General features: G+C 41.8%; 2 protein-coding genes across 2 annotated transcripts in view; both read right to left on the bottom strand.

Moving 5' to 3' along the window:
* Positions 1–1,258, bottom strand: part of arhgap25 (Rho GTPase activating protein 25) — a 46,470-nt gene extending 45,212 nt beyond the window's left edge. Inside the window, exon 1 of the mRNA XM_055662201.1 lies at positions 858–1,258. Within this exon, the coding sequence (XP_055518176.1) occupies positions 858–1,035 (178 nt within the window). The 5' untranslated portion in view covers positions 1,036–1,258. The remainder of the gene's footprint in view (positions 1–857) is intronic.
* Positions 1,259–8,992: 7,734 nt separating this feature from the next.
* The window catches only part of cds2 (CDP-diacylglycerol synthase (phosphatidate cytidylyltransferase) 2), a 34,011-nt gene continuing 17,954 nt past the window's right edge, over positions 8,993–25,049 (bottom strand). The window contains exons 7-13 of the mRNA XM_055662198.1: positions 24,440–24,522; positions 22,538–22,625; positions 21,194–21,262; positions 19,382–19,534; positions 19,021–19,140; positions 17,342–17,445; positions 8,993–15,413 (exon numbers count right to left, since the gene is read on the bottom strand). Coding sequence (XP_055518173.1) covers positions 15,290–15,413; positions 17,342–17,445; positions 19,021–19,140; positions 19,382–19,534; positions 21,194–21,262; positions 22,538–22,625; positions 24,440–24,522 — 741 coding nt within the window. The 3' untranslated portion in view covers positions 8,993–15,289. The remainder of the gene's footprint in view (positions 15,414–17,341; positions 17,446–19,020; positions 19,141–19,381; positions 19,535–21,193; positions 21,263–22,537; positions 22,626–24,439; positions 24,523–25,049) is intronic.

Here is a 25,049-nt window from a genome sequence, read left to right as displayed (position 1 = left end):
TATCCAAATGAGTGAAATACTGCAGCAGCAAAGTCATTTCACATGATGCAACCGCCATTCTGAGTAACATTAAGTAGGTCACTGATCCAATCCTACTCTCAGCAGATATTGTTGCAACTAGATTTAATTTCCCCCAAAGCTCGCACACGGTCTACAGTTCAGATCCTTGTGATGTAAAGGCAAAATTGAAATATATTTTAATTGTTACAAGCAATTGTCATACATTGCTCCACGGAATACTGTGCATCAGAGAAGCATGAAGATTAATAAACCAACACGCAGTAGAATATGTAGGAAGGAACTGCAGATGCTGGTTTACACCGAATTTCGACACAAAATGTTGGAGTAACCCAGCGGGTCAGGTAACATCTCTGTTGAAAAGGCATCGGAGGGAGAAAGATAACTTCTTCAAAGACCCGAAACATCACCTATTCCTTTTCTCCAGAGGTGTTGCCTGACCCGCTGAGTTACTCCAGCATTTTGTGTCTATCCCAGTTAAATATAATACCTTGCTGCGTGCCTAACGTTGTGAATCGCACAAACTCTCCAGTTAACCTCTCTATCGGTCTATTACCAACAGATCCCTGGGAATATCTAGACATGTGCCATTTTGTCACTAATTCCCTCCACTTTGACTCCTGGTGTCTGCACTACACTACAATACAACATTTGTTGAATTGTGACACTTCCCCTCTCTCCCCCCCAATCTCACTATCTCATCTAAGTCACGAAACCAGATAAACGCATAAACTGCAACATGAGAGTGATCCCACTAGAGTCTCAGTCGTGGACCAAACTATTTAGAGAGGAGGAAATGTTTAATGGGTTAACAGACCAGGCTTATGCCCCCGCCATACCTATTCGTGCAGAATCTGTTTTAAGGTTGAAATCCCAGACGTTCCGCGGCAACTTCAGTGACATGATCTCCCTCTTCGGAAAGCGCGGAGGAGATAGCTTGTCTTCAAAGTGCACGCTCTTCTCCTCGGTTAGGGCAAGTCCCTGTCTCAGCCTGTGCAGTTGTCTGCCAGCCCACATCCTTGTTCCTGTACAACTCTTCCGTGACCAGACGCAAGCCCAGCCCGCGCAAGCAAGCAAGGACGGTGCACCCTGTGTTTCAGTTCATATATTGTTAAAGAAACCTTGCTGGAGGTTGGGCACAATCTAGCTTCTCCCACTCTGACAGCTCTTTTTTTCAGTTTCATGAGGACAGGTGCGCCAGTTGCATGGCTTGCTGAGGTTGCAAAGCAAATACAGTTTTGAAAGTCCTTGATAAGGAAGTGGGCGTTTGTTTCACATTCTCAGCTATCCAAGCGTTAAGCAAAGTGCAAGGTTTTTGCGAACTGTTACTTAACAGATCTGGGCCTCTTTGCTCTCCCTTTCCGTTCATTTAGAAACATAGAAAATAGGTGCAGGAGTAGGCCATTCGGCCCTTCGAGCCTGCACCGCCATTCAATATGATCATGGCTGATCATCCAACTCAGTATCCTGTACCTGCCTTCTCTCCATACCCCCTGAAACCTTTAGCCACAAGGGCCACATCTAACTCCCTCTTAAATATAGCCAATGATCTGGCCTCAACTACCTTCTGTGGCGGAGAATTCCAGAGATTCACCTGTGTGAAAAATGTTTTTCTCATAGATATAGATAGATATATAGATATGCCATTTATTGTCACTATACATGTACAGTGAAATTGAAAGCTGCTCGTACTCAGTGCATACATATAATTTAGTACAAAAAACAAGAAACAGAAAAACAAAAAACAGAAGGGAGAAGGGGGGGCGATAGGTGCACAATTCTGCGGTGCTATATACATATATACATATATACAGATGGAAGTCCGGGTGTTGGGCTGTGAAGTCAGTGCAAGTGTGAATTTGAATTAAGAGTAGTTATAATTTTCGGAAAGCAACTATTTCTGAGTCTATTTGTCCTGGATTTGATGCACCTATAGCACCTTCCAGAGGGCAGCAGGTCGAACAGTCCAAACGCAGGATGGGAGCTGTCTTTGATGATATTCTTTGCCCTGCTAAGGCAGCGGGAGGTGTAGATATCCATCAGGGAGGGGAGAGGGCAACCAATGATCTTCTGCGCTGTCCTAGTTACCCTCTGAAGCCTCTCCCTGTCTGCCATGGTGCAGCTGCCATACCATGCCGTAATGCAGTATGTCAGCAGCATCTTGGTCCTAAAAGATTTCCCCCTTGTCCTAGACTTCCCCAACATCGGGAACAATCTTCCTGCATCTAGCCTGTCCAACCCCTTAAGAATTTTGTACGTTTCTATAAGATCCCCCCTCAATCTTCTAAATTCTAGCGAGTACAAGCCAAGTACAAGATTTGTATTAAGATGCTGAAAGGAGTCATGATTAAATCTGAAAATTAACAAATGCAAATTAACCAACGCTAATTTAAGAGAGGGGAGAGAATGGATAAGCATGAAACACAGGTCTGGCACCAATTGCGGTGATGTATTCTTACCGAATAGTGAAAGGCCTGGATAGAGTGGATGTGGAGAGGATGTTTCCACTGGTAGGAAGGGCCAGAATAAAAGGTCATACCTAAAGAAAGATGATGAGGAGGAAGTTCTTTAATCAGAGGGTGGTGAATCTGTGGAATTAATTGCCACAGACGGCTGTGGAGGCCAAGTCATTGGGTATTTTTAAGGTGTATATTGACAGATTGTCGATTTGTAAGGGAGTCAGGGGTTAGGGGGAGAAGGCAGGAGAATGGGGTTGAGAGGGAAAGATAGATCAGCCATGATTGAATGGCGGAGTAGTCTAGATGGGCCGAATGGCCTGATTCTGCTCAAATCACTTATAAGCATGCACATCCAATTCTAGGCATTGGAGGGGACAAGAGGGCCGTATCTTATCTTCTCTTATTAAACAAGATCTGCTGCCAGGATCTTTACATGCAAGGACATCTGGTCATCCAATTTATTCACGCAGCTCAACCTTCACCGGCTGTTGGTTAAGCAAAGCTGCACTTCTAAACATCTCTTATTATGTTAAATCTCTCCATGCCCATGCTCCATGCCAATTGCTCAGTTGATTTTCAAGAACTCTTTATTTTCTTCCAGCTTTTATTGTGCTTTCCTCCAATGTTTTCATTCTTCTATTGGCGGTGTGCCTTGCTCTCAAACTCTCATCTTTGTTGTCTCTCTTTCTCTCTGTCTCTCTGTCTCTCTCTCTCGCTCTCCATCTCTCTCCCTCTCTCCTGCTCTATCTTCATCCACACTTCACACTGCCATGGCAAGGCCACCAACACAATCAAGGATCAGTCTCATCAGATCAGATCACTCCCTCTTCTCGCCTCTCCCATCGGGCAAGAGATACAGAAGTTTGAAGATGAATATACTTCCAGATTCAGGTACAGTTTCTTCCCGGCTGTTATCAAGGCAACTAACAGCAACTAGAGAGCGGTTATGAACTTCCATCTACCTCATTGGAAACATTCAAACTATCTTTAATCGGATTTTATTGAACTTTATCATATAGTAAACGTTATACCTTATCCTGTATGGGTAAACTCTGCATGGCTTTATTGTAATAATGTACCGTCTATTCGCTGACTGGATAGCAGGCAACTATAAGCTTTTCACTGTACCTCGGTACACATGACAATAATGAACCAAACTCTCTCCCTTTCTCCATCTCTCTCTTTCCTTTAAAGGTTTGCACTAAAGCTGATCTCTCAGTCCTCTTGTACACTGTCAGTTCTTGCCTGACTTTCCCCTGTGAAATGCCTTGAGTTGGTTTCCAATGTATATATATACTGTGTATACACGCAATATATTAGCAGCAGGTGTGAGGAGAGAGGAGGTGACCTTTTGCAGTGTCCATGTTCGGACACCCATGAATTCGATTCTCACAGCACTGCCCCAACCTACTTTCCAAGGGACTAAACCACAAACTTATTCCTGTGAATCTGGCAAACACGAAGACAAAGTACAGGCTCCCTCTGTAATGGGGCCAATCTGCACCCAGTCAGTGACCTCACTGCCTGACTCATTCAACTGATGTCTCCGTCTGTGTGAATGAGTAAATACCTAATACCAGGCAGTGAGTAATCACAACATCCAACCCTTCGACAGTGAGGTACAAGAATCCATTGATGGAGGGATTTCTTTAGCCAGAGGATGGTGAATCTGTGGAATTCATTACCACAGGAGGCTGTGGACGACAAATCAATGGATTTTTTTAATGGCAGAGATTTACAGATTCTTCATTAGTACGGGTGACAGGGGTTGTGGGGAGGAGACAGGAGAATGGAGTTGAGAGGGAAAGCTAGATCAGCCACGATTGAATGGCAGAGTAGACTTGATGGGACAAATGGCCTAATTCTGCTCGTATAACTTATACCAGAATACCACTTTGGATCCAAGCAGGTAATTCATTCATTCCTATTACAAAAAAACAGTTCTGCACTTGTTCATAATTGTGTATCTGCTTTGAGAGTTCTGCTTCTTCCTTATATGGTTAAAAGAGAGAATTGTCCCTGTGCCACTTAAAGGTATTGGTTTGACCCTGAGCTCAGGATTTCATGGGTCAACAGTACCTTGGTCAGTTTTCAGACTGTTCACTGCACTCGTTACCTGACTGAGGTAGATATACATTGCAGGAAGGAATATTATTGATAATGTCAGTTGTTATATCCAAATTCATTACCATTGTTATGAGATGTGGTTTATGTGTGAGTCCAGAGCAAAGTCATTGACTCTTAGAAACAAGTAACTGCAGATGCTGGTTAATGCACAAAAGGACGCAAAGTGCTGCAGTAACTCAGCCAGTCAGGCAGCATCCAGACCCACAGCAAAGTCATTGACTCTTAGAAACAAGTAACTGCAGAGACAACAACGAGAAGGCTGGTTAATGCACAAAAGGACACAAAATATCTGGGAGTCCACATGGTGAGTAAGGCTGGCAAGTAAGTGTCTCCGAGGATCCAGCCTACGCAGCGCAGCATCTCCAGAGAATTACCATCTGGTGGGGAATAGGACAACCTCTGCTAGTGATCGGCCCAACTAGAGCACTCACCCCCCTGCAGGAACTATACATGTTGCAACTCCAGAAAACAAAATCATGAGAGACCTCTTCCCCCTGAACAGACTTGCAGCCGACAGTAACGCCTCCGTTGCCATGCAGTGAGAACGGAGAGGTTGAAGGTCCTTCATCAATGGACTTAAACTTTCTCAAGGGACTTGGGTTCCGATTTATTATGTAAAAAATATGTGTGTAAAAATGTTGTCAGTTTTGGCCACAGTTCCACTTTCATTTCACTGCACCCGGCCAGTTTGTGACATCTTGATGACTGTGGTGGTAATGAAATCAAATGGAAAATTAAACACTTTTGTCACCAGAGCAGATACTGATTCCAGCTCCATCTTACATATATTTAGTGGTCAGCGCCATCTAGTGATCAGCGATCCCTGCACAATAACGTTGTTTAAAAAAGAACTGCAGATGCTTGAAAATCGAAGGTAGACAAAAATGCTGGAGAAACTCATCGGGTGAGGTAGCATCTATGGAGCGAAGGAATAGGTGACGTTTCGGGTCGAGACCCTTCCGGGTCTCGACCCGAAACGTCACCTATTCCTTCGCTCCATAGATGGCTGCCTCACCCGCTGAGTTTCTCCAGCATTTTTGTCTTCCTGCATATTAACACTCTCCTACACAAGGGACAATTATTTTACGTTTATGCCAAGCCAATGAACCCACAAACTTGTACGTCGTTGGAGTGTGGAGGGAACCAAAGTTCTCAGAAAAAAGCCCGCACAGGTCACGGGAGAACGCACAAACTCCATACAGACCAGCGCCAGGATCGAACCTGGGTTTCTGGCGCTGTGTGTGTGTGTAAGGAAACAACTTTTCTGCTGCACCACCGTGCCACCCAATAAAATGATACACAAGGTTAGGCGGCTCCATGGGCCATCAGAAAGATGCAGAGGTGCCTCAGAGTGAAGTTAGTGGACAAAATTGAAAGGGAAATTGGTGAAAGGCCTGAAAGGTGGTTCAGAGGGATCAGAGTGTGGTTATGCACAAATCATAGAGACTCAGCAAGTAAATAAGGCAGGCAAACAGTATGTTGCGTTTAATGTATGAAGATTTAAATACATGTGATGTGTTGTTCTAATTATATGGAACCACGTTTAGCCCACATATAGAACCATCTAATTATATAGAACCACATCTGTGCAGGTCTCTACTATCAATATACTTATAACCATATAACCATATAACAATTACAGCACGGAAACAGGCCATCTCGACCCTTCTAGTCCGTGCCGAACACATAATCTCCGCTAGTCCCATATACCTGCGCTCAGACCATAACCCTCCATTCCCTTCCCGTCCATATAACTATCCATAAAAAATAAACTATAAAAAAGATAGTGTATTAGAGTTGTACGGAACAGAGCCAGACTCCCTGGCCCACCATATCCAAGGCTACCTTCAGGCCCATCTGCACATAATCCAGTTACCCACATTAGAACGGCATCCTTTTGTGTCTTGCCTATTTGAACCTGTCTAAAAATGCATCTTAAACACAGTAATTGTATTTGGTTCCATCACATTCTCTGGCGATGCATTCCAGATATCAAGCATTCGCTATGTTGAAAACCTACACTTTGGATCCTCCTAAAAACAATTATCTTTCGCATTAAACCTTGAAGTATAGCCACTTGTTTTTGACATTTCCACCTAGAGATAAAGATCTTAACTACCAACGCCTTTTGCAATCTAATATATTTGTATCAGATCACCACGCAGCCTCCTTCATCATCCATAAGTGATAGAAGAATTAGGCCTTTTGGCCCATCAAGTCTACTCTGCCATTCAATCATGGCTGATCGACCTTTCCCTCTTAACCCCATTGTCAAGTCAAACTGTAATGAAAGGTATTACCTGCCTCCAAGTTCAAGGGGGAGGAGTATTATATATGTAATATAATTGGTGTTACCGTCCTCCAAGTTAAAGGGGGAGGAGTGTTAGGTATGGGATAATTAGGATAAGTAATTGGTGTCTTGTGATGTCTGGGGCAAGTACGCATGAGCAAAAAAAGACAAGGTGGCGTCCTGCAGTAAAGAAGCTTGTATGATTCCTCCCGTGTCCGAGCCTTTATTCACGACTGTTCAAAGCATCCGAATACACAACAATTGGCGACGAGGAGAAAAGAACGAAGATAAGAACAAGGCCAGCAAGAAGAATCGAAAACAAAAGTTAAAAATAGTAGTATTTGGAAACAAGTGGAACAGCACCAAGCCAAATGGTTTTGAATTGGTGCCTAAAAAGAAAAAAGGTAGGAACGGGAAGCAATAGCTCAGGGAAGAGCTAGGAAAACAAGCAGGGGCAGTAAGGGTCACCAAGCACGGTGTCAGCTTACCTGGAATGTATCCAGGGCTGTGCAGCCCGCAGCCAAGCCCAAGCAGCAGCCACAGATGTCGGGTGGGGGCCTAGTACCGTGAAGGCCACGGACAGGTCCAGAAAAGCCACCGACAAGAGGCTGAGTCTTCAGCCCAACTGGGAACAGTCAACCCGGTGGGGGGAGAAAGCAGAGAAAGCCCGACCGTGAACAGAGAAGCGGAGATAAGCCGAGTTCCGCCCGGGGCTTTAAAAAAGGGCACACAGCACCAGAAGCGAGGAAAAAGATGGAAGTTGACTTGCGGCTAAAAACTTGAACAGTATAATCTAAGACACTGTCCTAAAAACTGCCACGATCGCCAGCGAAGGCATGCAGGACTGATTATCTACAGCACCCGATTGGCAGCCAGTTTTGCACCTGCTAAAAGACTAAACTGTTAAATACCTTAAGACCTACAACATCCAAATGCCTTCAAAGTAATGGCTGAAGCAATAAATCAAGTGAAACTGCCAATTAATTGCTGAATCTGCCAAAATAAAAGGAAACAAAAAAAAAAATGGAAAAGAAGTGGTTTGGTCATTGAGTGAAATCCAGTTGAATCTGATGAATCAGATCCCTTTCAAGCGGGGAATCTGCACAAAAACATTAGAAGACTTGACACCCATTCTCCTGCCTTCTCTGAATAACCCCCGACACCCATACAAATCAAGAATCATTATCATATATAATCATTATTATAGTCTGCATCACACAACTATCTTAGAAACATGTCAATGTCTCACCTCAAAGACACTGTAATAAGCATTGTTTAACAAGACTTTTTTAGGAGAAAAAGGTCTTCGGTTTAATAGCCATAGCTCAAATTTTAAAAATAGATAAGCATAAAATGCTGGAATAACTCAGCGGAACAGGATCTCTGGAGAGAAGGAATGGGTGACGTTTCGGGGCAAGATCCTTCTTAAGTGATCTAGTTAAAATCAATTCATCCAATTGGGTCATCAAGATCAATTCCCTTTCCACTTCAGACTTGGAAGGCAGCATAATGGGTGGTTGTGTCAGCCAACCAATGTTTGCCGCATGTTGCCTACTCCAAGAATATATTCAACCACAGTCTCATGTTGGTGAGGGTTGGTGGGGAAGGTGACTAGTCCATAGATTCCCGTCATTGGTTCTGAAGTGTGGAGCAGTGCATACCCTGAAGATAGACACAAAATGCTGGAGTAACTCAGCGGGAGAGGCAGCAACTCTGGAGAGAAGGAATGGGTGATATTTCAGGTCGGAACCCTTCTTGACCCTGGTTCTGAAGAATAAGGGACCTGACCCGAAACTTTACCTATCCTTTATCTCCAGAGATGCTGCCTGGCCTGCTGAGTTAAACCAGCATTATGTGTCTATCTTTGACATAAAACAGCATCTGCAGCTCTGTGTTTCTACCTTTTATCATATTTTTTTGTGATTGTTTGTATAATCTGTAGGTATTTGTAGGTTACTCGGCATGTGAGACACAGGGCTGTGGTAATGGAATCACAAAGACTACACCAGGTAAGTTTTCCTTTGCTAAAGTTCAAACGTTACCTGGTTATCTTTATAAAAATATTGCAGCTGCAAGGTCAAAAAGAATGAATGACCGCTTTGTCATTTAATAGGATTTTTTTATTTCGAACATATATAAATAATGTGTACTCTTTAACAACATCAAATATACACATACACGTGTGTGTTAGCGCATCTATACTATATATGCATACACGCACACATATGAACACATGTGTTGAAATGTTCAATACAAATACAGACATGTACAGTAACACATGGCAGGTTTCACTTGAACTGAATATTTTATACTTCACACAGACAAATATTTAGCATTAAGAAAATAAGCAATTTACTCAAGCGCATTACCTAACTAAATGTGTGCATTAGTCCGTGCTGCAATCTAATCCAAAGGGAATGCTGTGTCTAGTCTTCAAGAGGCTTCAAAGTTAGGAGCAGCTTCCTTCTTTTATGCAGAACTGTTAAGATCACTGGGCAAGTGGAAGAACTCACATCTCATATTAGAATTTTTTTGGCTTGATGGTTGAAAATAAATCATTCATCCAAAGTGGAAGATGACCCTCATTCACCTGCTCTGACATCTACAGCTCCACACTTCACACCATACATCGCTCGGTCTACACAACTCACACTTTCATTTGTGTTGCAGCCCTTCTAATGCCCTTTGTACCCAGGTCACTGACTTTACTGTGAGGAAAGTAGAGTGCAAATTATACATGATGCCTTTTTGTATATCGAGCCATTCCACCAATAAATTTATTGCAATAGCATATTTGATTAATGCAACAATTGTTAGCGCTTGAGTGTAATTAAAAGTGGATATCTAATTTGACAACATTGTTGCATTTAGTATCCGATAATGTGTAAAGCCATGGTATGATTCCCTGCTTCAATTCCCAATCTGTGCCCTGGCAAAATGTGATTCCCTAAAGAGGGAGCAAAGAGTAGCGTTTCACTTCATTGTATTCAGCTGGAAAGCCACACTTGAATTCGGAGGCATCAGCCTCAGCAGGTAAAGCAAGAGAAATCCTATCCGAAAAATATCCTCAGGAAATTTTCAAGTTGTAAACAAAATCAGCATCAACATTACTATTTTGGATCTCAGCTCGAAGCATTCAACTTATTTGGAAACGGGGGTTTTCATTCTACAAGCTTGGTAGTCAAAGCTGTGAAATCTATACAGTGGATGCACTCACAGGGCACTATCAAAGAAAAGCAATGATTCCCTCAACAAAGCATTAGGCAGCCTTCATATTGCATCAGAGCTGTACTACTATATCTCATGTACAAACAAGGTACTGTTGATGCAGGTTTACTAAAAAGGACACAAAGTGCTGGGGTAACTCAGTGGGTCAGTCAGCATTCTTGGAGAACATGGATAGGTGACATTTTGGGACAGACTGAAGATGGGTTCAGGCTCAAAACGTATCCTATCCACATTCTTTAGGGATTCCGTCTGACCCACTGAGTTACTGCAGCACTTTGTGTCCTGCTATATAATCCCATGTTTGCTGTCCCTTCCATTGTGTGGGCATGATACCATCTCACTATGCATCAGCTCTATACAATACCTCCACCAGCTGCAAATACTGTCCCACTACTCCAGGCATTGAAATGTCACTTTACATATTTATCACATTTGTTAACAGATTTTTGAGCTACTGCAGCATATTTAACTAATTTATTTAAAAATATAGCAAACTGCATTCTGTATTCATGTTAATACATCTATCGATCAACAGACTCAGATTTTGGATATGTAAAAAAAAAAAAACATATACATCAGTAGAGTGTAAAAATGTAAAGAGTATTGGCTGGCTCTACTTTACACTACTGAATCAAGGCAAGGGGCAGAAAGACGAACCTCTCTGAGATCAGACACAGCATTTCCTCACAAGTTGTTCATCTAAAGATACTGTACAACAGTGCATGGACAATGTTTAAAGAATAAAAACATGTTTCATAGCTTCCACAAGACACTTTGCGTGACTAAACTCAAAATTAATATAGTTCTTGCAAGCACCCTCACACCCAACACCTTTGTTAGATGTTGTTTTTGTTTTGAAATATCCTCTGTGAATTAAAAAAGACATTCATGACTGCTTCCTGATTCTCATTAGAATCTCTCATACCAAGAGGGAGGAAATAACATTTCTGCAGGCACCACAGATTGCAGTGTGGAAGCTGAAGTGTTTTGGGTGTAGTGTTGACTTGCACATCACCTATATTTACCACAGGCCAGTGTGCAACTCGTGCATATCCCCTGCATGATTTACTTCAATATCTCTCCAGAGTAATCACAACACTTAGTCCACTTCTAGGTCACTTGCTCGAGGCTCGGAGAAACATCATCAAATTCTTGTACCTCTGCAACCCCATAATTAAGCTTGCAACCAAATCTCTCCCAACTACCATTTTTCAGTTTCTGATCCATGTTTTGAATCTTCTCAGCTGTCCTACCAAGGCATGTATTTGGTACATGTATTTTATGCCAGTGGACAGCAATTTCATGCCATGTATTAAGTATTTGTGCACTATTATCAAAGACTAAGGGATACTTTGGCAAAATATATACTCCATTCAAACAAACTTAAATTGCTCAATAATATTAGGGCACACTGCAAGAGAGGATATTTAAGATATTTAAGGGATTGTCATTATTTCAAACGGTTTGTGTATCACTTTGATAAACATCCTACATTGACAGCCCTGTGTGGGAGAGGCACATTTAGCACTTGTTCATTTTCGGAAGATCATTGATGCTGTTCAGATTGACACTCATGGAAAGGTAGCAGACTGCTTTTCAGAACATTATTGAGCCTGAGATAGAATCATGTCCCAGATATTCCTTTTATGAACTTAAATACACAAAATATTAATTGAAGACAGCGTGTACGGTATATAGTTTGCAGAGCTATAGGTTATAAGTCTGAATCAACAAAAACTTCAATTTAAATGTAATAGGAATATATTTTAAAAGGATACATTTTTATAACAGAGGAAAAAATAATTGTAATATCCTTCATCAAGCTGACAAAAAAAGTTGACTCATTTTATACCACACTGATTCTTCAGCTGATGTTTTAAAAACCTGATTCCTTCGCAAAGTTTGTTCAAAATATTTTCTGGTTTGTTCAAAATATTTAATAGATGCCACAACTTCACAGGCTTCTGCTCATAAATTAAGCACAAACCTTTGCAATAACTGCGTACCCTCTAGCAATATTCAATCAGAAAAGTAAACAGTAGAAATATTATTAATTCACAGTATATCAAAGTTACAGACTATCAACATTTTATGCATTCATGTATTGCAGAAATTCTGCCGTTATGTTCACAGACCAATAATGAGAGATAAAATATTTCAAAGGAAGGTTATTGCAACATACGTGTGGCTGCAAAAGGATTCGGTGTGGCACAGATTACATTATTCAATCATCAGTCTTGCTTTAAGGAGAAATCATAGCTAAGATGCTGAAATTCGTAGAACTTTCGTCAGATCACCGCAGGTGATGCTGGTACATGACCAAATCTACTCCTATTCTCTGGCCCCCACTCCCATGTAGAGAAATAAATTGGGCTTCAGTGTGCAATTCCAGCAAATGTCAAAAAACAACGGGAATTTTCTAGGTTGGCGATCTCAAGAATATTATAATGGTTCAAAGTAATTTATGCTGTTCCAAGCGCAGCAGCCTAAGTAGGACCTATCCAGATCAATGAAGCTAGTGGCTATCTTTCCCAGTGAACTTACTCAAATGATTTGAAAGAAATTAGAAAACAGTTTCTCAGTAAAAACAGACCAGACTGAGACAATTCCTGAGTTCTTCTCATTCCTATCCCATCATTATTATTGTCCTAAATCCACACTTGGTAGTAAACTATCTCTCTTTGACCCACCACATAGGAAGAAACATTGATGGAAGATCGCACCGCAGGTTCAGTATGTGGGGATCTTTAACAATTGTGCTCAGTAATTCACAATATTTCTCAACACAGTCCTCTCTCTCGCTCTCACTCTCCCTCTCACCCTGTTCCATTCTACACTCTGTGCAGCCGGACAACTAATAATACTGGAATGAAGGCTAACAAGAGGGGAAATAAAACAAGCAGATGGTAATTAGTGGCACAGCATTTGTCCACTCAAACTGGTCTCCCTCCCTTAACAATTAAAAATAGTACAATGCATGAACTGCATGGTGAAGTACATTTCACAGCAGGTCAATGTTCACTCCGAAGATGTCTACAATTAATCATAGAGATGTATCATCTCCACAATTTATATAAGGATTGTCAACACAATAGTTCTCTGTAAAATCTTTAGAGCGTCAACTACTAATTATTTCCGGTCACTTTGGGTGATACTGAATATTGGCTATTGACAAATGTTTGGTGTATTTTAAAACTTCGGTGGGGAATTCAATGTATACATTAACAGGACAGAAAACCAAAAGGTACACCAAAAAGCTGGAGAAACTCAGCGGGTCCAGCAGCATCTATGGAGCGAAGGAAATAGGCGTTGCCTATTTCCTTCGCTCCATAGATGCTGCTGCACCCGCTGAGTTTCTCCAGCTTTTTTGTGTACCTTCGATTTTCCAGCATCTGCAGTTCCTTCTTAAACACACAGAAAACCAAAAGGCTTGGGTTCGGAAAATCTTTACTTCTTAGGTTTTGTTGAAATATTGATAAAATAATAATTTGCACAAAAATAATCATCTGTTCATTCTCCCTGAATTATTGAGCCTTCTGGCATCCCTCAGGTTCATACCAGAGTCAACGAGTAACATTATATTCCACAGTCATGTTTGTCAAGTGGAATCTTCCACAACAGCCCTTTGGCACGATGTAGTCCTCAGGCGCTCCTGAGAAATGGCCGTCACTCCCTTCCCCACAGTTAGCTTTCGCTGTCGTGTGTATCAGCAAGCAGAAGGCGACCCGGTTTAGTCATGCACCTGACCTTCACTCCCATCATCGTCCCATCCCCATCTCAGATACAAGCTACCTACACCGAACTGACAAGATCGATCTCACAGAGGCTGTATGGTTAACCCTGCGTTTTCTTGGTTGGAACAAAGGTAAATCAACTGGGTCATCTGTTTGTTACCTGGTGCCTGAATGGTCATTTGGGCAAGTGAGGTGGGGGTGGATGAGGGGGACGAGGAATGATGAGAAGTGAGTGTGGGTGGGGGGGGAAACAGAGAATAAAAACAGCAAGCTTCATAGTGATTTCCCACATAGCTGAACAGGTTGTAAATGGCATCTACGTGAAGAGCAATCATCTGGTTCAGACACCAGAGGTCAAGTGCAATCTTTGAAACTATACTCCCCGAATAAATTATTGACATGAAGTGGCGTGAAATCACAATGCAGCGATTTTGTTGAAAGGCCTCACAAGAAAACAGCTAATATTACAGGTTAATATCTAAATAATACTTGAGTGCACAGATTTTTTTTTTGATTAAATATAATTGTAAAAGCTAACACTTTCCTTACTAAGTGATGGGGTCGCCAGGATCTGATAAAATGGAGATGCTCGTCTCAAAAGGACCACTTCACCCATGAACACTTCAAAAGAAAGGCAATGTTTTGAGCAGGTTTATGATACCATTCACGTTGCAAGCTGGATAGTTTGCAATAAATCGACAATAAATGGAGAATATTGCTCCTCACTTAAATCTGTTCCCGACACCTCACTGCAAACTCTCCAGCGTGCAAGTGCGACGTGTTTCTACTAGACTTTCCTCTACATCCTACGAGACAGCCAGTGTAAACATCATATTCTAAGCTCCTTCAGGTGGCTCAAGAAACCCTATGAATGCAAATGTAAAACAGCAGGTTCTTCACAAACTACATGGTCAAGGCTAGACTGAATACTACATCTACTCCACCCTAAAGCGTACATTAGAGCTGAGCAACAAATAAATCATGGACAATCAGTTGGACTTGTAACGCGAGACTCCTGCACTGGTGCAGGACAGGCTCAGATTGGGATTCAACTGGAGCAGAGTCCATGATTTATACAGAGCTCAGTGCCAGCCTCCCGATCTTTCACTGTAAACAGCAATGGCGAGTCATTTAAAACAAAAAAAAACCTCCGTGTGTCGTTTTGATGATTAATCACGGGTCAGTGGCCATCATTAATGTGCCTACTAATGAGCTGTGATCCCATGATTAAACATATTGCTACCTATTAATCCCATCAACCAGATAACAATAAAGAATGCACAGCTCTAGCTACACAAGGAGCATGGAACTCTCGATTACATGTGGAAATTCCTGGTAGGGTAATTTGGACGCACTGCGTTTGAGAGAAAGGTCACTGGCTGGACTCTTTCCTGAGGCTTTATACGGCAACCACTTCAGTGATTCTCCCGGTCCTACGCCCCTGCAGGCAGCACACCCTTCTGGAGCAGATTGGCTTTCAGGCTCTTGAATATCTGCAACTGTTGGTCCAAGCGAAGTGCCAGTAACTGCTGCAGCAGTTTACTAGGATTCGGCCCCCTAGAAAACAACCAAACAAACAGTTGAATACATTTTAAGCTCCCCTTCCCAGTTCCAGCTGCACACCCCTATTGTAGCAATGTTACAAAATTTTGAGATTTAAAAAATCAAGTCTGCAATTTATCCCATCAGATAAAGCATAACAATAAGTTTAATTTGACACCTAATTCACTTTCATATCTCAAGTAATAAAAACGTTATGGCCATTTTCATATTCGGAAATTAGCATCTTGTTCCCTATTGATTTTCTATCGACATAACAAAAAAGCTGTGATCGAGGACAGTCAAAAGCCCATAACCTTCTTAAAAATTAAGAGAACTGAATGAAATTTTTAGTTATCATAGATTGAACCATTCTGAAACAAATATAAAATAATCTTACTTGGAGGACCTGAAATTAAAGCATATAATTAGTTAGTTACCCAATTGTAGCTAATTTCAAACTTCAATTACTAGATCTAAACATCTATCCATTTCTTAATAAATGATTAACATTTTTAAATAGCCTAAGTGTCCAAATAATATTCACAAATAATTCACAATAAAACATGATTTTTAAATCTCATTTACATCAATTTATAGGCCAAATGGAAGGAATTTAGTGTTCAATTGCTGTAAATTAAAGTCCATTAAAATCGGCTTTCTAGTGGGTTCCTGTGGAACGAGCTGGTTTAGAACGTTCACATTGCGCTGGATTTGTGCCCTCAAATGCCCAGAAAAATACTGCGGGATATAAAGAGCCCAAAATGAACTATTTGCTATAGAAAACTTTATATACAGGGTTCTTAAGAAGCCCCTTTTAATGTAAAAATAAGGTACATACCTTTAATTGTTTGCTTTATAAAACCCTGGGGCTGCGAGAGGTCGCGGGTTGAGAGAGTGGTTTTTAAACTACTATAACTATTATACAAGGCCATAAAAACTAATAATACCTTTTGCGACGGGGTCTTTCAGCGATTTTCCGTTAATGATTTACTAGGCTGAACATTTTTGATTGCAACAGCCTAGTAAAAATCGCGTTTTAAACCCGCCCCCTCTAAACAGCGGCAAAATCACGCACATGAGGCTGGGACAGATTCTCAATGCCGATTCAGGTAGGTTTTGTAACATACCTACCTATTGGGAGAAAAAAAATCAACACAAAGTACTAACGTAACTCAACGGGTCACACAGCATTTCTGGAGGACATGGATAGGCGACGTTTCAAGTCGGAACCCTTCTTCAGTCTGGCAACGACCCCTTCTCCAGTCTGCAACATTCCTCCTCATCATAGACACCCAATGTGGCCTTCTATCCTCTCTGGACCAATTGTTGCCTGATCTGCTGAGTTACTCCAGCACTTTGGGGTTTTTTTTGCATCTGCGGTTCCTTGCGCCTCCCATTGGGAGGACATGACCATCAAGAGGAAAAGAAAGGCTTTCCATTTTTATTTCCTTTTGTAATTCAGGAAGTACCCACGGAGACCAGATTCCCCACCATCACCTTCATTTCACACAACCTTGGGAAAGTAGCTAACATAATAAAGGACATTCATCACCATAATCATTATATATTCTTCCCATCTCCCATCGGGCAGAAGATGCAAATGTTTGAAAGCATATACCACCAGACTCAGGAACTGCTTCTTCCCCTCTGTTAGTGGACTACTGAATGGTTCTACCATAGGTCAGGGGGTAGTCCCAATCTTCCAACCTACCTTCTTTGCAGACACAGCACTTTTTCTCGTAAACTGTAACGCTACAATGTGGTAAAATTATATTCTGCATTCTGATATTTTTCACATTGCACTATCTGTTGTACTTGTGTATGGCCTGATCCGGAAAAAGGCCTCACAGTTAATGCTTTTATTTTTGAAGATTCTGCATCAGAGTGCTGAGCTCCAGTAAGTGTTAGGAGATGACACTTTAGATTCAATGAGCAGCATTTACCTTATGAAGCTGGCAATGTAGACATTAACAAAAGTCGCCATGAGATACTGACAATCAAAGCGGTCCATAATTCCACCATGCCCGGGAATGGTGTCAGCAAAATCCTGGGTGGAGCAAAAATGAATTTGTTCATGAGTTGGCACAAGTTCCTCCCTGTTACTGATTATCTCTATGGGGACACACCTTTGTGTGGAAATATGGAAATATCAAAATATGGTGGATGTCAGTGACATGAAGGTAAAGTTGCTGCCTCAACTCCAAACAATCCTTGAGGGCAAACAATCCCTTTCGCTCACAAAAAAATTGATGTTGCAATGTAATGATCTAAACTCTGGAGTTTGCAAATTGATTTCAAAAATAAAACAGGAACTACAGGGAAACATCTTTCACTCAATTCAATATAGCACAGCCCTTCATGAATCTTGAAACCAAACACTGCAGGGAAGTGGCATCAATGCTTCAAGGTGCCCTGGGTCTCATCTTTCTTGTGGCAACAAGGCTCTCATATTATGTGTAGATGTGCTTGGGTTGAAAGAATGGAAAGCACCTCAAAAATCAAACCAACTGCCAGAAGAAATTAATCTTTGGAGCTGATGCTCGTTTATACAGTGCTGGATTCTAGCGGCTAGCTAGCTCATGTTGAGCCACTCATGGTTAAAAGGGGTTTGCATTGGACTGCTAAATATTGTAAGAAAACTGACATAATGACCCGCCCTCCATAAGTCCATAACTGGCTTGGATGCACTTGCTAAACCTTCCACCAATACCATAGCACACAAGAGACCCAATTTTTGCTCCCCAAACAATATTCTTTTGATCATAATTTCACATGCAATGTTTCCAATGGTAACTTTAATTCTGGTCTAATGTCCAAAACACGTCACAGCCAATGAAGCGAAATGTAGAAACAGGGCACTTAATTTATACATCGCTTGCTCTGACAAAAATCTAATGTGATGAGGAGATTATCTGTGAAAATTATTTTGACTGAGGGATAAATGTTTTGCCGGGTCATGGTGGGTAATAACCCTAGTCTTTTATTGAAATAATACCATAGATTCCCTTACAATATGCAGTAACATATTACAAGGTGTGGAAGTGGAATTCTCTGCCGCAGAAGGCAGTGAAGGCCAAGTCAATGGATATTTTTTGAAGCAGAGATTGACAGATTCTTGATTAGTATGGGTGTCATTGGGTATGGGGAGAAGGCAGGAGAATGGGGCTTGAGAGGGAAAGATAGATGGATCACAGAAACATAGAAAAATAGGTGCAGGAGTAGGACATTTGGCCCTTCATGGCTGATCATCCAAAATCAGTACCCCGTTCTTGCTATTTCCCCATATCCTTGATTCCTTTAGCCCTAAGAGGTAAATCTAACTCTCTCTTGAAACAACTCTCTGGGTGAAAAAGTTTATCCTCGTCTCAGTCCTAAATGGCCTACCCCTTATTGTTACCTGTGACCCCCAAACATCAGGAGCATTTTCCAGCATTTAACCTGTCCAATTCTTTAAGCATTGTATATGTTTCTATGTTCAGCTATGATTAAATGGCGGAGTAGACTTGATGGGCCGAATGGCCTAATTCTGTTCCTATAACTTATGAACGTGCTTATATTACCACCCTTCTAACCCCCCCCCCCCTACTTTCTTCCCCAAATGTTGTCACATGGCAACAAATACCTTGATCTTAAATGCTCTCTTGAAGCCGCTGGCAAAGAATCCTCCAAATGGGCTGATTAGTGATGCAAAACTAGAAAGGGCAATGCTGTGAATCTGGAAAGGGTACATCTTGATCGACCGCTGCAGAAATAAGACAAGAAGAAATACAATTAACTAGCGGATTGCAATGTTTGTTACCCATTGTAATTTTAAAGGGGTGAGTTTCAGAGTCTTTTGGCCCAGTCATACATACATACATACATACACACACACACACATAAACACTGAGGAAACGGCAGGAATGTTCATTTGTCCAGCAGGCACAGACTCAGAAATTCACTCCCTGAAACGTGATGAAAATACAAAGATTGCAATGTCATACCCAGCCTATAACGGACTGAAGAACAGTTGGGATTGTGTAATCTTGCAGGAGGAACAGCTCTGATGGTTCACATTCCACGGTGAAACTGTTGGCCTCATTGTTGAACTCCACAGGACAGACAAAGAAATTGTACCCTGCCATCACGTAGGACAGCTACATGAACGAGAAAGATAAAACAGCATTGCAATGTGGGGTACAGGAAAATACATTAATCAGGTGCAATAATACCGCAAATGCCATCCGGGCTGCTGCTACTACTTTCAGTTAAGACTATTATGCAGCTTCATTTCTTATTGACCTACTTATTGGATCTATTCATTTAATCATGAAGAAAGCCCATCAATGCCTCTACTTCCTTAAAAGATCGAGGAGATTCGTTACGTAGACAAATACTTTCTTGAACTTCTACAGGTGGACGGTGGAGAGCATGTTGAATGGTTGCATCATGTACCGGTTTGGCACTTCAAAAGCACAGGTACAAAGGAGATTACATAAAGTGGTAAACACTGCCCAGTCCATTACAGATACTGAGCTCCCTACCATTGAAGAGATTTGCAGGAGGCATTGCTTCAAATATTCATCCAGTGTCATCAGCGCCCACACCAGCCTGACCATGCTCTCATTTCACTCCTGCCATTTGGATAAAGGTTCAGAAGACTGAAAACAGAGTTCTGAAAACCGTGAACAGCTTCTTCCCAACAACCATCTGGCTGTTGAACACTACAGACACAAAATAAACCTTGATTGCAAACTGTCTTCGTTGCACGAGGGACTTTGGGCTTTTGATTGGTTTTGGACAATATCGTTTTTTTTTTAATTTCTTTATTATGTTATCTATTAAGTACCGTGCTGACAAACCTGTTGTGCTCCTGCAAGTAAGAATTTCATTGTTCGGTTTTGGTGGAATCAACAATGAAACACTCTTGACCCTTAATGACAATAGATCAGCTGGGAGGTTGCTACAAGATGGAGGCGTAGGCAAATCCCGAGAAACCAAATGTCACAAGATGGATGTTACTAGGTGTCAGCTGCTCAACATTGGTGAGACCCAAGCTTCGCCCAACACCTCCGCTCGGTTTGCACTAACCAACCTGATCTCCCGGTGGCCCAGCACTTCAACTCCCCATCCCATTCCGAATCCGACCTTTCTGTCCTGGGCCTCCATGGCCAGAGTGAGGCGCACCGCAAATTGGAGGAGCACCTCATATTTCGCTTGGGCAGTTTACACCCCAGCGGTATGAACATTGACTCCTCCAATTTCAGGTAGTCCTTGCTTTCTCCCTCCTTCCCCTCCCCTTCCCAGCTCTCCCACAGCCTATTGTCTTTGCTTCTTCCTTTCTTCTTCCCTCCCCCCCCACCCCCCCCCCCCCCCCCCCCACCCCACACCTCCATCAGTCTGAAGAAGGGTCACGACCCGAAGCAAAAGATGAGTCTTTGTCCCAAACATTATGGAGTGCACTGTATATTGTGTCTCTGAAATAAACATGAAATGAGGAAGCCTCCTAACTGATACAAGGTGCAATTCAGGTTGACGCCAGCAGAAGTTTCTAACTTCTGGAACTAATCTTCCAGTTTCCAGCATTCTTTAATCCCCGCTGCTTTTCTCAGATGACCCAATTTTTTGTTGTTGTTTGTTATACTATTCTTATACCAATGTAAAGCACTTTGGCCAACGAGAGTTGTTTTTTAAATGTGTTATATAAATAAAAGTGACTTGACTTGACCGTCACTAGCAGGGGGGTTCAAACCAAACAAATGGAATTGTCTTTCTGACTATTGACAATGGGTCATTTGTTTAAAACAGCATCTCACCAAAAGTCCAAACACGACGGTTGCAAAGAATCCTCCGATAAATCCTTCCCAGGTCTTCTTGGGAGACAGCTGCAAAAAATGGTAAAACTGATGGTCAGTTTTGCTGCAGTAACATATTATAAGGTGGTGATATTGCATATTATTGATCTGTTGGTACATATGACAATTGAACGCTCTTGTTCAAATTTAGTGTGAAGAAATGTCTGTAGTTTACGAAGAATTGCGAGGCAACCTGTGGGCAACAACATGGATAGTCTGAAGAAGGGTCTCGACCCGAAAAGTCTCCCATTCCTTCTCTCCGGAGATGCTGCCTGTCCTGCTGAGTTACTCCAGCTTTTTGTGCCTATCTTCAGTTTAAACCAGTTCTCTCCTAGTCTCATGTGTACACAACTTGCATCACAGAATGGTCACATATCCCGCCCCCCCTCTCTCGTCATTACCATCCTTTTAGAAACATAGAAAATAGGTGCAGGAATAGGCCATTCGGCCCTTCGAGCCTGCACCGCCATTCAATATGATCGTGGCTGATCATTCAGCTCAGTATCCTGTACCTGCCTTCTCTCCATACCCCCTGATACCTTTAGCCACAAGGGCCACATCTAACTCCCTCTTAACTATAGCCAATGAACTAGCCTCAACTACCTTCTGTGGAAGAGATTTCCACAGATTTACCACTCTCTGTGTGAAAAAATGTTTTTCTCATCTCAGTCATAAAAGACTTGCCCCTTATCCTTAAACAGTGACCTAGCTTTCAATGACACCACATCATATACCCACATAATCACACCCCCAAACAGTTGTTATATGTACGACCTATTCTGTTAAATCTAGAATCCACCTTAATTTGTACAAAATATACAGAAAACAAAGATATTTACTCCTATCTCTCACACAGATATCTGCAATTCAAGTAGCACCAGCAACCAATATCTCTTGAATGGTCCCAAAGTAGTCTTCATTGTGCCATCTGAAAGTGTGTGTGAAAATGTGTGTCTATTCATTTCTCCCTCATGTTCCTATCCAACTTCTCCAAACGCATCTGAATTACAAAGCCAGACATGTTGTCCTTCTCTGCAGTTTCCAGGGCTTAGGACTTAACTGGAAGTGCGGAAGGGACATGCAGCATCTCTGGAGGGAAGGAATGGGTGATGTTTCGGGTCGAGACTCTTCTTCAGAATATCAACAGATTCAAATCAACTGGCATTACATAAGTGCCTCATGAAAATTTTGCTCCCTCCAATCTATCTCATGATGTGCCTCAGAGGAACATGCTTCATTCATCTGGGTGGAACTTTTCATTTTGTGCCCCAGTACTCCTCACCGCCTCTTGGTCTTCTTACTGACCTTGATGAGTGGAGTCCGGCCAAAAAAGAATCCAAACATGTAAGCCATGATGTCATTGCAGATCACACAAGAAATCGGCACAATGAACCTGAGCAACAAGAAAGAATAGACATGTAGAGAGAAAGACTTAACAGGCATCCTCAAGATATTTATGCCTTATGAATATTCAATCCATTTTTTGTCGGTGACTTAAACCAGCAATTGCAATTTATACTGTAAGTGCAACAACACCTTGTGAAATGCTGTCTGATGGATTTAGTTAACGTAACTCTCAACACATTTGACATTGCCCTGCTTGGGAATCACTTGCGTGGATAGACATAGCATCAGAGCTCTGCTTCCCTCAGTGGATCCTGTAGTAAGCTGACTCAGATGGGGACTATCGATGCACCTTCAACCAGAGCCAGTCCATTTAAATTCTGCGGAACTGCGGCAATACATGTTCAGGACTCAATTGGAAGCATCATAATCATCAATCCTTATAGTAAATGCTGACAAAGTGGGAGCAAGATCAATCCTCAGTTGAGGCTGGTACAGTTAAGATGACAAGGCCAAACAATTGTCTTCAGTATCAGTCACAGCCACGTCCCTAGATTCTCAAAACATATTTTTGCCAGTCATACAGTGTTGAAACAGTCCTGTCAGCCCAATTTGCCCATGCCGATCAACATGTCCCATCTACACCTGCCCACTTGGCCATTAACCCTCTCAACATATCCTAACCATGTACCCGTCGAAATTTCTCGTAAATGTTATGATAGTACCTGCCTTAACAATCTCCCCCGGCAGCTCGTTCTATATACCCATCACCACTTGTGCAAGTTAAACCTTGGGTTCCCATCAAATCTTTCCACCTCTCACTTTAAACCCATGTCCTCTGGTTCTTGATTCCTATGTTTGGTTCTTGAGAGGGAGCTTGCTGCTTCTACATCAAATGTGCTGATGCTACTCAGTAATAATATCATCACCTCACATTGGTTGTACTTCAGCAGATGCTCCACAACAAAACAAAAATCCTCACTAGCTTAGACAATCACCAATTTTTCAGAAGCTCACGAGGTGCAAAATGCCTGATATAATCACAACGTAACACTCACAGTCACTGGTTATATTAGAATTTGTTGTGTGATTTGGTGGGTGGGATTTCAGTCCAATTAACTGTTGCTCGGTTTGAAGCACTCTCACGCCTGTAAATTGTAGGTTCAAACCCTATTACAGACCCGAGCACAAAGATCGAGCCCACTAATCATTGTCGTACTGAGGGAAAGAAAAATGAACTATGGAAAACTTGAAGTTCAATAAAGAACATCTCATGTTGCATCCATATAATTTGTCTGACATGATGGTGAAAGGATTGTGTCACATCTTCCTCCTATTATATGAAAATATGTGAATTGGGATCTAATTTTACAGTTGCTGATTGTCTAAGGCTTTGCAGTATAGGAAGGACCTAGTATATTGACTTAATGGGGGGTGTGTGGAACAAGCTTCCTGTAGAAGCTGTAGGCAGGTATAGTTACGATGTTTATATGATATGTGGACAGGTACCTGGACAGAAAAGGGATACGAGCCAAACCCAGGTAGCTGCATCTAACTCAAATAGAAATCCTGGTCGGCATGGATCAGTTGGGACAAAGGGCCTGTTTCCACACGGTATAACACTCTGCTTCTATTAATTCCTCTCCCAACTTTCCCTTCATCTTTAATGCGTTTTATTTCAAATTCTTTCTATAACTCTACTACCTATTGTACTTCCGCACTAGTCTGTTCTGTTTCATGCACAAGGAACTCAACCCCCATTGTGCTGCAGTTGTTCTCAATTCTGCCAATTAGAAATACATGTTAATTTGTGCATTTTAAACAATAACATTGAAAGGAAGAAACTGCTGGGCAGGCACATACCAAATCATTCCTTCAAAGAGGTTGTGGATGATGAGGTGGGACTGAGTCACGACTATTAGCAAAGTCACATGAGTCCACCCAAACTGTGAATTAGAAATGAACATCAGACATCAGAGGCAGAGGACTGCAAATGCAGAACATATTAGGTCAACAGAATTTAAACAGCCCAGAATTCAATTGGACACAAATATGAAATGTTTGCGTCATCACAGCATTCTCCGCAAAGTTGCCACAGGCACTGGGACTGAACTGTGCCAAGACTGATCAATCTTCACAAAAGCAAACGTACAAACTACTCAGTAAGCTAGTTGGGCCCTCAGCCTATTCCACCATTTAATAAAGTCAACTCCACCCACAGTAACCTTTCACCTACTTCATTAGGAATCCGTCTACTGCTGGTTTATAAGTAATCGAAAGCTGTAAAAATAGGTGAATCAGAAACCAGGGACCTGAATCTGAACAATGGAAACTACGAAGGAAGAAGTGGTATACTAGCTGTGATAGATTTAGGAATTTAACTAAACGGGTTGATGGTGAATGTGTTCTAGATAACACTTAAAGAATGTATACACAGATTATGACAATTATTCAATCCTTCCTGGCACAAAAA

Source organism: Leucoraja erinacea, chromosome 35, assembly GCF_028641065.1.
Source record: "Leucoraja erinacea ecotype New England chromosome 35, Leri_hhj_1, whole genome shotgun sequence".
Classification (NCBI taxonomy): domain Eukaryota; kingdom Metazoa; phylum Chordata; class Chondrichthyes; order Rajiformes; family Rajidae; genus Leucoraja; species Leucoraja erinaceus.
The sequence above is the reverse complement of the archived record's forward strand: the minus strand, read 5'-3'. Positions and strand labels throughout refer to the sequence as shown.